Source organism: Canis lupus, chromosome 18 (assembly GCF_011100685.1).
Source record: "Canis lupus familiaris isolate Mischka breed German Shepherd chromosome 18, alternate assembly UU_Cfam_GSD_1.0, whole genome shotgun sequence".
In the NCBI taxonomy this organism is placed as follows: Eukaryota; Metazoa; Chordata; class Mammalia; order Carnivora; family Canidae; genus Canis; species Canis lupus.
The window spans coordinates 51,403,133-51,414,414 of record NC_049239.1 but is presented as its reverse complement, the minus strand read 5'-3'; the positions used below and the strand labels follow the sequence as shown (position 1 = coordinate 51,414,414).

Here is an 11,282-nt window from a genome sequence, read left to right as displayed (position 1 = left end):
GAGGCCAAGGAAGGTCCTTCCCCCACTAATGAACGTGACCTTTATCTGGCAAATAGCAAGGAGGGATTTGTAGACTACCCAGCTCCTCCCCCATTTCCTTATCTCTTTAGAAAAATCGATGTTGGAAACAGACCCTCCCTCCTCTCTACAGACTCTCCTCCCAGGGGCTTCAGACCACCTTAACCCTTGCCCTGTCCCTTCCCCCAGCTGAGCGCATTTGGACCCCTGGGTCCCTGCACCCCCCTTTCAGGCTTCCCTAACGCAGCGCCTGTTTTTTGGCTCAGCTGCCGCCAGGCGCGGCCCCCTCCGCAGCCTCTGTTCTCCCCCTCCTCCCGTCCCCCCTCCCGCTCTCATTCTACGTCATGGGATGACGTCGGGAGCTAGGGAGGGAGGAGGAGCGCTCCCCCCTCCCCAGCCAGTGGCTCCCGCTGCAGCTTGCTTAGCCCAGCCTCCTGCTTTCCCGCCCCCCCTTTCTCTAAAGCGAGCCCCCCACGCCTAGCAGGAGCTATATAAGGCGGAACGAGGCAGGCGACGGGGGCAGCGCAGCCGAGCGGAGCCCAGGAGAGGAGAGAGGAGAGAGAGAGAGCCTGAGCGAGAGACGGGGAAGCAAGAAGGAAGCCACCGGTGCGTCGGGACGGGAACGCAGGTGTTCGGAGCACCGGGGCTGGAGCTCTGCAGCCGCTAGTCATGTACCGCTCCACCAAGGGCGCCTCCAAGGCGCGCCGCGACCAGATCAACGCTGAGATCCGGAACCTCAAGGAGCTGCTGCCTCTGGCCGAAGCAGACAAGGTCCGGCTGTCCTACCTGCACATTATGAGTCTTGCTTGCATCTACACTCGCAAGGGCGTCTTCTTCGCTGGAGGTGAGCAAACTGGGGCCGCTGGAAACCAGAGGCAGTGGAGCTGAGGGAACCCACGGGGACTGCTGCATGTCTAGGGCAGTGTGGCGACAAGCCGGGCAGAGAAGGGAGACTTGGGGAACTCTCAGGACTTCCTACTTTTCCTCATGGACTCTATTCAGATCTCACCTTAGTTCTGGATGAGGGTAAGAGCCTGGATAGTGTCCCCGGTCCCAGACTTATGGGAGGAGGAGAGCCAGGACAGAATGGCCCTAGTTCCCACAAGCGCAGAGGCTCTCCAGAAGACCGGGGAGGGAAGCCCGGGAAGTTGCAAGGATGGAGTCCCCAAAAACCGGGCAAATGCATCCACTATTCTCTATACTGAGAGGAGGCTCCTCTGCAGACTTTGGAGCGCTGTCCACGGTGCTGACAGCACCACCTGATTGCTAGGCGCTGCCCGCGGTGCTGAGCGCCCCGCCGGCTTTTAAGCGCTGTCCGTGGGTCTGAAATTCGGGGCCCTGACTTAGAATTCAAAGGGCTCTCTGGCTAGGGTGATCCAGCAACAGGTTCCCTGGGCAAGAGCTGTGGGCAGTGGGTCAACAGGTGTGTGCAGAGGTAGGTTCATGAGAAATTCTTCTGGATTTTCTGAAACTCAGTCCATTTATGCTTTGCCTCCCAGTTTTACTCCTGACACACCATGTCTTCTTACTCTGCAGGCACTCCTCTGGCGGGCCCCACAGGGCTTCTCTCATCTCAAGAGCTTGAAGACATAGTGGCAGCACTACCTGGATTTCTACTTGTGTTCACAGCTGAGGGCAAGCTGCTATATCTGTCTGAGAGTGTGAGCGAACATCTGGGCCATTCCATGGTGAGTGGTGAGGTTCCTCTCAGTTTGGGCTGGGGCACATAGGGGATACAATGAGCTTTCCACTTTTGAGAATCTGAAAATTACTGAGGAGGGGGGTGGAGCCCTGACAGATGCTATGTACCAGGGATTGCTGCCTTCACTAAATGTCGTCTCATCTCTTCATCTTTCTCCAGGTGGACCTGGTTGCCCAGGGTGACAGTATCTACGACATCATTGACCCAGCTGACCACCTAACTGTGCGCCAGCAACTCACCCTGCCCTCTGCCCTGGACACTGGTAAGAACTCCCTCTCCCTTCCTCAATCAAATCTCCTTCCTGCTTCTCTGCTCCTCCCCACCTGCTCTCTCTCAACTATCCACTCTCTTATCAGTTTTTCTCTTCATTTACTTAGATCGCCTCTTCCGCTGTCGCTTCAACACCTCCAAGTCCCTCAGGCGCCAGAGTGCAGGCAACAAACTGGTGCTTATTCGAGGCCGATTCCATGCTCATCCACCTGGGGCCTACTGGGCAGGAAACCCTGTTTTCACAGCTTTCTGTGCCCCATTGGAGCCAAGACCTCGCCCTGGCCCTGGCCCTGGCCCGGCCTCACTCTTCCTGGCCATGTTCCAGAGCCGTCATGCTAAGGACCTGGCCCTACTGGACATCTCTGAGAGGTAAGCCCAGAGCATTCAGACTCCAGGAGAGAGGCAAGCCAGAGATAAGGGGACCCTAGATTCTGGAGTCAGGGGCAGGGATAATGGGGTTTAAGGGGGCAGAGGACCTGGGAGGGAGTGAGATTCCTGGGTACAAAGCAAGAAAAACAGAAAGCTGACCTCACCCTTTCCACCTTCCCAGTGTCCTAATCTACCTGGGCTTTGAGCGCAGTGAACTGCTCTGTAAATCATGGTATGGACTTCTGCACCCTGAGGACCTGGCCCACGCTTCTGCTCAACACTACCGCCTGTGTGAGTGTCCAGAGAGGCTGGGGACAAGACAGGGAGCTGGGAAAGGTCATGGGAGACCCAACCAAGAAGGGCTGTGGTCAAGACTTATGCTGGGGAGATACCAGAGGCCAACAATTTTGGATACTATAGGGTTAATGTTAGGGTGAGGAGTCAGAGTGAGAATAGAATCAGAACTGGGGGACTCTAAGTGGTGAGCTGAGTGGTGCAGGTTAGGGTAGTCAGAAATAGAGATGTCATCGATACCCCTATTCAGTGGACAGGTCAGCAAGGAGGGAGTTTAAGTGGTTACCTGATGGACATCCTAACTCTGTATCTCTTCTTTCCCTTCAGTGGCTGAGAGTGGAGATATTCAGGCAGAGATGGTCGTGAGACTGCAGGCCAAGCCTGGAGGCTGGGCATGGATTTATTGCCTGTTATACTCAGAAGGTCCAGAGGGCCCCATTACTGCTAATAACTATCCAATCAGGTGAGATGCAATACAGGCTTGGAGGGCAGCTGAGGTGGACATAGAAGAGATAAAAATTGGGGAACTTCTCTGGGAAAGACCTCAGACCCTGACCATCTGCCTCTTCTCTTCTCTCCAGTGACACGGAAGCCTGGAGCCTCCGCCAGCAGCTGAACTCTGAGAACACCCAGGCAGCCTATGTCCTGGGCACCCCAACCATGCTGCCCTCATTCCCTGAGAACATCCTCTCCCAAGAGCATTGCTCCAGCCCCAACCCACTCTTCACCCCAGCCCTGGGGGCTACCAGAAGCACCAATTTCCCTAGTGCTCCAGAGCTGGGTGCTGCCTCAACATCAGAAGAGCTACCCCAGTCTCAAAAAGAGCTTGGATTTAGTTACCTGGCATTCCCATCTGGCTCTGAGCCTTCTCTTCAAGCAGAGCTGAGCAAGGATCTTGTGTGCACCCCACCCTACACACCCCACCAGCCAGGAGGCTGTGCCTTCCTCTTTAGCCTCCATGAGCCCTTCCAGACCCACTTGTCCACTCCATCCAGCTCTCTCCAAGAACAGCTGACTCCAAGCACCGCAACCTTTTCTGATCAACTGACGCCCAGCAGTGCAACCTTCCCAGATCCACTGACTAGCCCACTTCAAGGCCAGCTGACCGAAACCTCAGCCAGAAGCTATGAAGATCAATTGACTCCCTGCACTTCTACCTTCCCAGACCAGCTGCTTCCAAGCACTGCCACCTTCCCAGAGGCTCTGGGCAGCCCTGCCCATGAGCAACTGACTCCTCCCAGCACAGCATTCCAAGCACACCTCAACAGCCCCAGCCAAACTTTCCCAGAGCAACTGAGTCCCAATCCCACCAAGACTTACTTCACCCAGGAGGGATGCAGTTTTCTCTATGAGAAGTTGCCCCCAAGTCCTAGCAGCCCTGGTAATGGGGACTGCACGCTCCTGGCCCTAGCCCAGCTGCGGGGCCCCCTCTCTGTGGATGTCCCTCTGGTGCCCGAAGGCCTGCTTACACCTGAGGCCTCTCCAGTCAAGCAGAGTTTCTTCCACTACTCTGAGAAGGAACAGAATGAAATAGACCGCCTCATCCAGCAGATCAGCCAGTTGGCACAGGGCATGGACAGGCCCTTCTCAGCTGAGGCTGGTATGGGCGGGCTGGAGCCACTTGGAGGTCTGGAGCCCCTGGACTCCAACCTGTCCCTGCCAGGGGCTGGTCCCCCTGTGCTCAGCCTGGACCTGAAACCCTGGAAATGCCAGGAGCTGGATTTCCTGGCTGATCCTGATAACATATTCCTGGAAGAGACGCCCGTGGAAGACATCTTCATGGATCTCTCTACTCCAGACCCCAATGGGGAATGGAGTTCAGGGGATCCTGAGGCAGCGGTCCCAGGAGGGGCCTCATCGCCTTGCAACAACCTGTCCCCAGAAGACCACAGCTTCCTGGAGGACCTGGCCACATATGAAACCGCCTTTGAGACAGGTGTCTCAGCATTCCCCTATGATGGGTTTACTGATGAGTTGCATCAACTCCAGAGCCAAGTTCAAGACAGCTTCCATGAAGGTGAGTCCAGCCAAAATGTTCAGGAACTTAAGTCCCTGTCCTGACAACAAGATGCTGTGGGATTAGATGAGTAAATTCCCCTTTCTGTACCTTAATTTTATTAATGAGTTAACAACACCTGCTGCCCAGGGTAGCAGTGAGGATAAGAACTAGTAAAAAAGAAAAACAACAACAACAACAACTTAGCATAGATGTTATGGACAAGCAGGCCTAGAAGGCAGGCTCAGGGATGTGGCATAAAGTACAAGAGAATCCTTGGATGATGGTTTGTGCTTCTTAACCCTATGAGGGACCTAGATCAGCCATCACCACCCATTTCATAAATGAAGAAAATCAAAGTCCCAGAGTTAAAGAAACTTGCCTAAAGTCACACAACAAATTGTTGGAAGAGGCATTAGAGCTCTATCTCAGTATTCTTGCACCCTAAAGAAAAAACAGAGCAAGAGTTTTTTAGGAGTTTGGGAAAGAAAGAAAGTGAAACTCAGCCCCTGGCCCATTGGAGGCTTCTTGCTCATGGCTTTATCTTATCCAAAACTATAGTCATAATTTCACTCCATCTACCTAAATTGCTCCCTAATCTTGCTGATCACTCAGTCATTGGACCAACAGATTTGAAGCCCATACTATGTGCCAACAGTGTGCCATGTCCTCAACCTATCTTTCCTTACTGACTGTCTTCTCTCTCTCTCTCTCTCTCTCTCTCTCTTTCTCTCTCTCTCTGCAGATGGAAGTGGAGGGGAACCAACGTTTTGAATAAGTCTGTGACTTAACGTCGTCAAGTATGGCATATTGTCATCAAGACGTGGAGCCGCTCTCCACCCCCCCGGGACTGTTGGGGGGATTCTGGGGGCCAAAGGGGGATATATCTGATTCCCCAAGCCCTGCAGGATTTGGCGGGGGGGAGGTGGGAGGGCAAGGGAGGGGAGCTTCTTTTTAAAATTTAGAGACTTCAAGCAATCCCAGTTTCCATTTCAATCTGTATTCACTCGTAGTGAGTTTCCTTGAATGGGATTTCAAGCGGAGAATGGGGGAGTCTCACTTCCCCACCCCCCGCACTACCCCCATGGGCCTGGGCCAGTTCTCCACTCCTGGGGGCCAAGCCACCCCTGGGCCTTGGTGGGGGAAAGGCAGAGCCCACCTGGGCCAGCCTGTGCCCTAAGGGGCTCTTGACACCCACGTAGAATTCTCTACACACCAGTAACGGGATTTCAATTCCGATGGACTCTGCCGCCCTGGCGGCCCTTCTTGTGACTTTTGCGCCCCGCGCCTGGGGTGGGGGGCGCGAAGAGACGCTACGTTCCTTTCCGATGGAGGAAGGCAGACCTGCCGCTGTCACACGTGTGCTTGCACGAGTGCGTGTACCTGGTGCGGGACTCACCCGGCTGCCAGACTGCCTGGGCCTGCCCAGGTGGCCACTTCGTGGTGCTGCGGTGACTTTGTAGCCAACTTTATAATAAAGTCCAGTTTGCCTTTTTGGTACCACTGGTGTTGTGCACTGCTGTGAAAAGAGAAGAATGGGGGGATCTGAGAAGGTTGGGAGGCCCAGATGGGAGCCTGCGAGTCAGGAGACAAAGTCTGGAGCCCTGGAGTTTCTTCATTCACTCACATACTCATTCATTCCTGCACTCAACACAAATGTGCATGGTGGGCCCACTCTGTGCTAGAAGCCGGAGAGTCTGGAGCCAAAACAGATGCTGCCTCTTGCCTTCAAGATGCTCTGGCATAAAAATATTTGAGGGTATTGGAATCTCCTTCCTGCTCCAGGCTTGCAGTACTCACAATGCAGGAGAGGGCAGAAGGGCCTGGGGATGGGCAAGGAATTCGACTTGGCATTTTCCTGGATGTGGGTTTGAAGTTTTAGAACATGAGTCTGTCTTCAGCCTGGTTCTTCAGGAAAGGAATTTCCCTTTGGGGCCCTGCATCTTCTCATTGGAAGTGATAACCATCTGCGTTATCTCTGCATGGGGTTATCAGTGGACAAACGTCCCTTGTTCACTATAACAGAGCCTCTAGACAGGCAATATTAGCACCATTTCACTGATGAAGGAACTAAGAAGGATCTCAGGTAAAAAGTGATTTGCCCCAAGGTTGGTGAGAGGCATAGGTGGGCAACCTACCTACATCATTGGCATCTGAGTTCTGGGCTGTCCCTTTCTTCCCCAAAGCTGGTGAATAACTATCTCAAATTGTCCCATTCCAGATTACCTAAGAAGGTCAGGCTTGGGCTGAGGCAGGGCCATCTTCTCTTCCAGGTCTACAAGCTAGAGCAGACCCCCAATTTCTGAGCAGAATATACCTGAGTTAGGAGACAAGGTTTTCAAAAATGCAGTTTTCTTCCAAGCTTGAGGGCCCAATGGCCACAGGGTTTAGTGGGTGGAGGTGGGAGGATGAAAGTTAAGAAGCAGAAAGACGTGGATTCAAATCCTACCTCCAAAAATTATTTGCTAAGTGAGACCCAAGCCTCAGTTTCTTCACAGGTTAAAATGGGACAAAGATATTAATCTCTCAAAGATGATGCTAGACTTCAATTGGGTCTTTATAAACCGAAGAGCACAGACCAGACTTAAGTTATTTTTTTAAAAAAGATTTTATTATTTATTCATGAGACATACAGAGAGAGGAGAGACAGAGACATAGGCAGAGGGAAAAGCAGGCTCCTCACAGGGAGCCCGATGTGGGACTTGATCCCAGGACCCGGGGATCACACCCTGAGCCAAAGGCAGACACTCAATTACTGAGCCTCCCAGGCATCCCCAGACTTAAGTTATTAAAGTGAGTTAGAAGGCACTGGTGACCACCAAATCTCAAAGAAATTTCTTTCTCAAGGAGAGGAAGGAAACTCCAACCTCCCTCCAGTGAAATATTGGACTGGACTGGACTCCAGGAGCTGAGATCATGACACTGAGAATCTCCTAAACTTCCTCTCATTCCAAATCCTCCAGCTCCAGGGCCATGCCCTTGAGAGGGTCCCATAGGAAGGAAGACATTCTAGGGAACTGTCACCCCTTTTCCACTTTGCATCGATCCTCTGCCTTCCTATAAATCTGTCCTTCAACTTGGATAGAAGAGCTGAACCGTAAGGCCCAGGAGGATTCTGTCTTAGCCCCACTGCTCTGCTGGCACCATGCACAGGGCTGAGCATATAGCAGGCACCCCAGAAATATTTGATTGAGAGGACTATCCCTGAAGATCAGCCCAAGGATTTGAATAGAAAGTCACCAATTTTCTACCACAAAAATTCGTTTCCTGAGTTCCCCAGAAGACAAAGAGTTGTAACTCTCAGCTTTAAATCTTAAGTAAAAATAACCTCGAGACACATGCGGAAGTCTCATCAAAAACCTCCCTGGTGGCCATCAAAAAGGAAAAAAAAACTTAGAAAGTAAGACCAAATAAATTAAATTTTTAAAAATTAAAATATATGAGAAAAAAAAAGAAGCACCTCACTGGTGGGTTTTGGTGGTGGTGATGGATGAGAGTAGACTGCATTTTGATAAGGAGGCACCAGGGATCACTCAGGAGGAGAAACTCCGGGGAGATAGACAGTGGCCGGCTCCGAGGGAAAAAAATTAGGAAAGCCAGCTGCTCCACCTGCTGGACAGAGAAGGTTATGTTTCTGTTCCTCTCACTGGCAAGGTCCCTGAGGCTCAGAGCATCATAGCCAAGAACAAATGGATAAACTAAGGCCAGGAGAGAGGAAAGGACTTGCTGGATAGTACTCCCAGAGTCACTGCAGATGCCAGCTCTACCCTCAACCAGTTTGCTTCTCACCAATACCAACTCTGCCCTGGGAGCAGAATGTAGGAGAAAGGGCTCAAGTTTTGGGGTCAAAGTCTGAGTTCAAGTGCTGACTCAAGCAGCTTCATTTTTCCATGTGGTAAATATTTACAAGACCCTCATGTGCCTGGAGCCGCTCTGGATGCTGGGAACGTAGCAGTGCACAAGACAGACAGGGTCCCTGGGCTCACAGAGCCTATGCTCTAGTTGTAAAAAGTAAAAAAAGTAAGCAAGTAGTCTGAAGAGAGTGTACAGTATGTACAATAAGGGAAAAAGCAAGGATGCTGTGATAGAGAACCACAGCTCTAGTCTAGAGGTAAACTGGCTTAGTCGGTAGAGCATTTGACTCTTGATCTCAGGTTCTGAGTGTAAAGATTACTTAATTTTTTTTTAAATCTTAAAAAAATAAGAAGGTATCATTGAGTTATGACTTAAAGGGTGAGAAACAGAAATAAGAATGTTCCAGGCTAAAGGATAGTAAGAGTAGAGGTGTTTATTTTTATTTTTTTATTTAAAATTTTTTAATTTAAGAGTAGAAGTGTTTAAATGAAAGGATGTGACCTAATACTTACCTGGCAGGGGAGATACCATGATCACAAAGGTGGTTTTCCCAGGGCGAGGCTTATCCATTGCACTTCGGATGTGCTGACCCCTGCGATTTCCCCAAATGTGGGAAACTCGACTGCATAATTTGTGGTAGTGGGGGACTGCGTTCGCGCTTTCCCCTGGTAAAAGAAAAAAAAAAAAAAAAGAAGAAAGGATGTGACCTGTTTAAGGAATAGCAAGGAAATCGGTGTGCCTGGATCAAGGTGAGCAAAAAAGGGAAAAGATTACCAAGGACCTTTCGCCTATGGGTAGAAACTTAGACTGGATTTTATGTGCAATAGGAATCCACTAAGTACACTTAAGCAGTGGAATGACATGATATGATTACATATTTAAGCCATCCCTCTGGCAGCTGTGTGGAGAATGTAGAAACAAATAGATGAACTAAAATTCCAGAGAAGAAAGAGCCTTTCATGTGTGAGCTGATGAGTCCATCATCTTCCCTGGAGAAAATTTTTGATTCTGGATGCAGGCTGATTAGTTTAGCCCAGGCAGAGGGAATCCATTGGTGGTGAGTTTTGGGTGGCCATCAGGGGCTGGTGTAATTGATTGGAAATTGGATGAGCCTCCCAAATGCATGACCTGTTTTCCCCCATGGAATAGTTGCTAAATTCCGGGTTAGGGTGTGGGAAGACTGAGACACTGAAATGAAAGCTAAAAGACAAAAAGAATCCCCCCTAGTCTTATGGTGCTAAAGAGGAAAGACCCTTATGAAGCAAAGAGCCTGCCCAAACTCGTAATTGGTCTCCCCATCAAGACAATGGCCAGATTTCAGTCCTGAATGGGGAGGAATGCTAAGCCCAAACCCTCTGAGGAGCAGACTAGAATTCCCCTGATCTTTCAGAGCCGAAGAAAAATAGGCCTTTCAAACTGCAAAAGCAATTCAATGAAGTGAGAATAGTTTTTTCAACAAATGGTACAAATTAAGTATCCTTGGGGCTGGGGCAGGTGAGGGAGGGAAAAACTTTAAGCCAAGCTTCACATCTTATACAAAAATTAATTCAGGGGCACCTGGGTGGCTCAGTTGGTTAAGCTTCTGCCTTCAGCTCAGGTCATGATCCCAGGGTCCTGGGATTGGGCTCCCTGCTGGGCAGGGAGTCTGCTTCTCTCTCTCACTCGGCCCCTCCCCATGCTTGTGCTTTCTTTCTCACTCTCTCTCTCAAATAAATAAAGTCTTTAAAAAGTCTTTTAAAAAATTAACTCAAAGTGGGTCACAGATTATAATTATGTTTTACAAACATAATTATACTCTGGATATGGTTTAAGAGGCTACATGGCCATAGTAAATATGGGATGCCTGGGTGGCCCAGCAGTTGGGCACTTGCCTTCAGCTCAGGTCGTGTCTCTGCCTCTCTCTCTCAGTCTGTGTCTCTCATGAATAAATAAATAAATCTTTTTAAAAAGGTTTTATTTATTCATGAGACAGAGAGAGAGAGAGAGAGAGAGAGGGAGAGGGAGGCAGAGACACAGGCAGAGGGAGAAGCAGGCTCCATGCAGGAAGTCTGACGTGGGACTCGATCCCGAGTCTCCAAGATCAGGCCCTGGGCTGAAGGTGGAGCTAAACTGTTGAGCCACCTGGGCTGCCCTAAATAAATCTTTTAAAAAATAAATAAATAAAAAGAGGCTACATGGCCATAGTACATAAAGTTTTTATGGTGTGGAAAGAGCCAAACAAAACAACAATATATAAAATATAAAACTTGTGGAGGAAAACACAAAAGAGAATCTGAGGTACCAGGGGCTGGGGTGAAGGGTTCTGAGTTGTGACACTAAAAGCATGATCCATAAAAGAAAAAAAAAAAAAAGGACAAATTAACTTCATTGAAATTGAAAAAGTTTTGTGAAAGATCTTGTTTAGAGGATAAAACAACAAGCTACCCAGTGGGAGATAATATTTGTCAACTACATATCCAACAAAAGACTGCTATCTAAAACTCTCAAGACACAGAGTAAAAAACCAAACGATCCATTAGAAAACAGACAAAAGACATGAAGACATATCTCACCAAAGAACATATATGTATAGTAAATGAGCCCATGAAGATATTCAACAATACTAACCATTAGGAAAACATAAATTAAGACCACGATGAGGTGTCACTAACCATCTATTAGAACAACTATATAAGAACCATGATGGCAACATCAGGTGCTGGTAAGAATGTGCAGGAACGGGATCACTCATACATTGCTGCTTGGAATGTAATATGATACAGTTACTCTGGAAAGAAA

At 49.5% G+C, this 11,282-nt stretch overlaps 1 protein-coding gene and 1 non-coding gene across 3 annotated transcripts; both read left to right on the top strand.

Annotated features, from left to right (window-relative positions):
* Window positions 1-435: 435 nt before the first annotated feature.
* NPAS4 (neuronal PAS domain protein 4) lies at window positions 436-5,544 on the top strand. Of its 2 annotated transcripts, XM_038562509.1 has the most exons (8): window positions 436-862; window positions 1,555-1,706; window positions 1,880-1,982; window positions 2,098-2,359; window positions 2,541-2,650; window positions 2,981-3,116; window positions 3,235-4,670; window positions 5,395-5,544. In XM_038562509.1, the coding sequence occupies exons 1-8, from the start codon at window positions 688-690 to the stop codon at window positions 5,421-5,423; spliced, it is 2,403 nt and encodes an 800-aa protein (XP_038418437.1). In that variant the 5' UTR covers window positions 436-687; the 3' UTR covers window positions 5,424-5,544. The 2 variants fall into 2 exon arrangements, with proteins under 2 accessions (XP_038418437.1, XP_038418438.1); XM_038562510.1 differs by lacking the exons at window positions 436-862; window positions 1,555-1,706; window positions 1,880-1,982; window positions 2,541-2,650 and having other exon boundaries at window positions 2,188-2,359.
* A 3,464-nt stretch (window positions 5,545-9,008) lies between these two features.
* LOC119864345 lies at window positions 9,009-9,172 on the top strand. Its single transcript, XR_005373727.1, has one exon. It is a non-coding gene; the product is annotated as a U1 spliceosomal RNA (small nuclear RNA).
* Window positions 9,173-11,282: the final 2,110 nt, after the last annotated feature.

What these genes read in the sequence shown, in the direction of transcription:
- NPAS4 (XM_038562509.1), top strand. Translation starts at nt 688, where the DNA reads ATGTACCGCTCCACCAAGGGCGCCTCCAAGGCGCGCCGCGACCAGATC. An exon ending in AACATCTGGGCCATTCCATG is followed by an intron (nt 1,707 to 1,879) that starts GTGAGTGGTGAG and finishes ATCTTTCTCCAG; the next exon opens with GTGGACCTGGTTGCCCAGGG. An exon ending in TCAAGACAGCTTCCATGAAG is followed by an intron (nt 4,671 to 5,394) that starts GTGAGTCCAGCC and finishes CTCTCTCTGCAG; the next exon opens with ATGGAAGTGGAGGGGAACCA.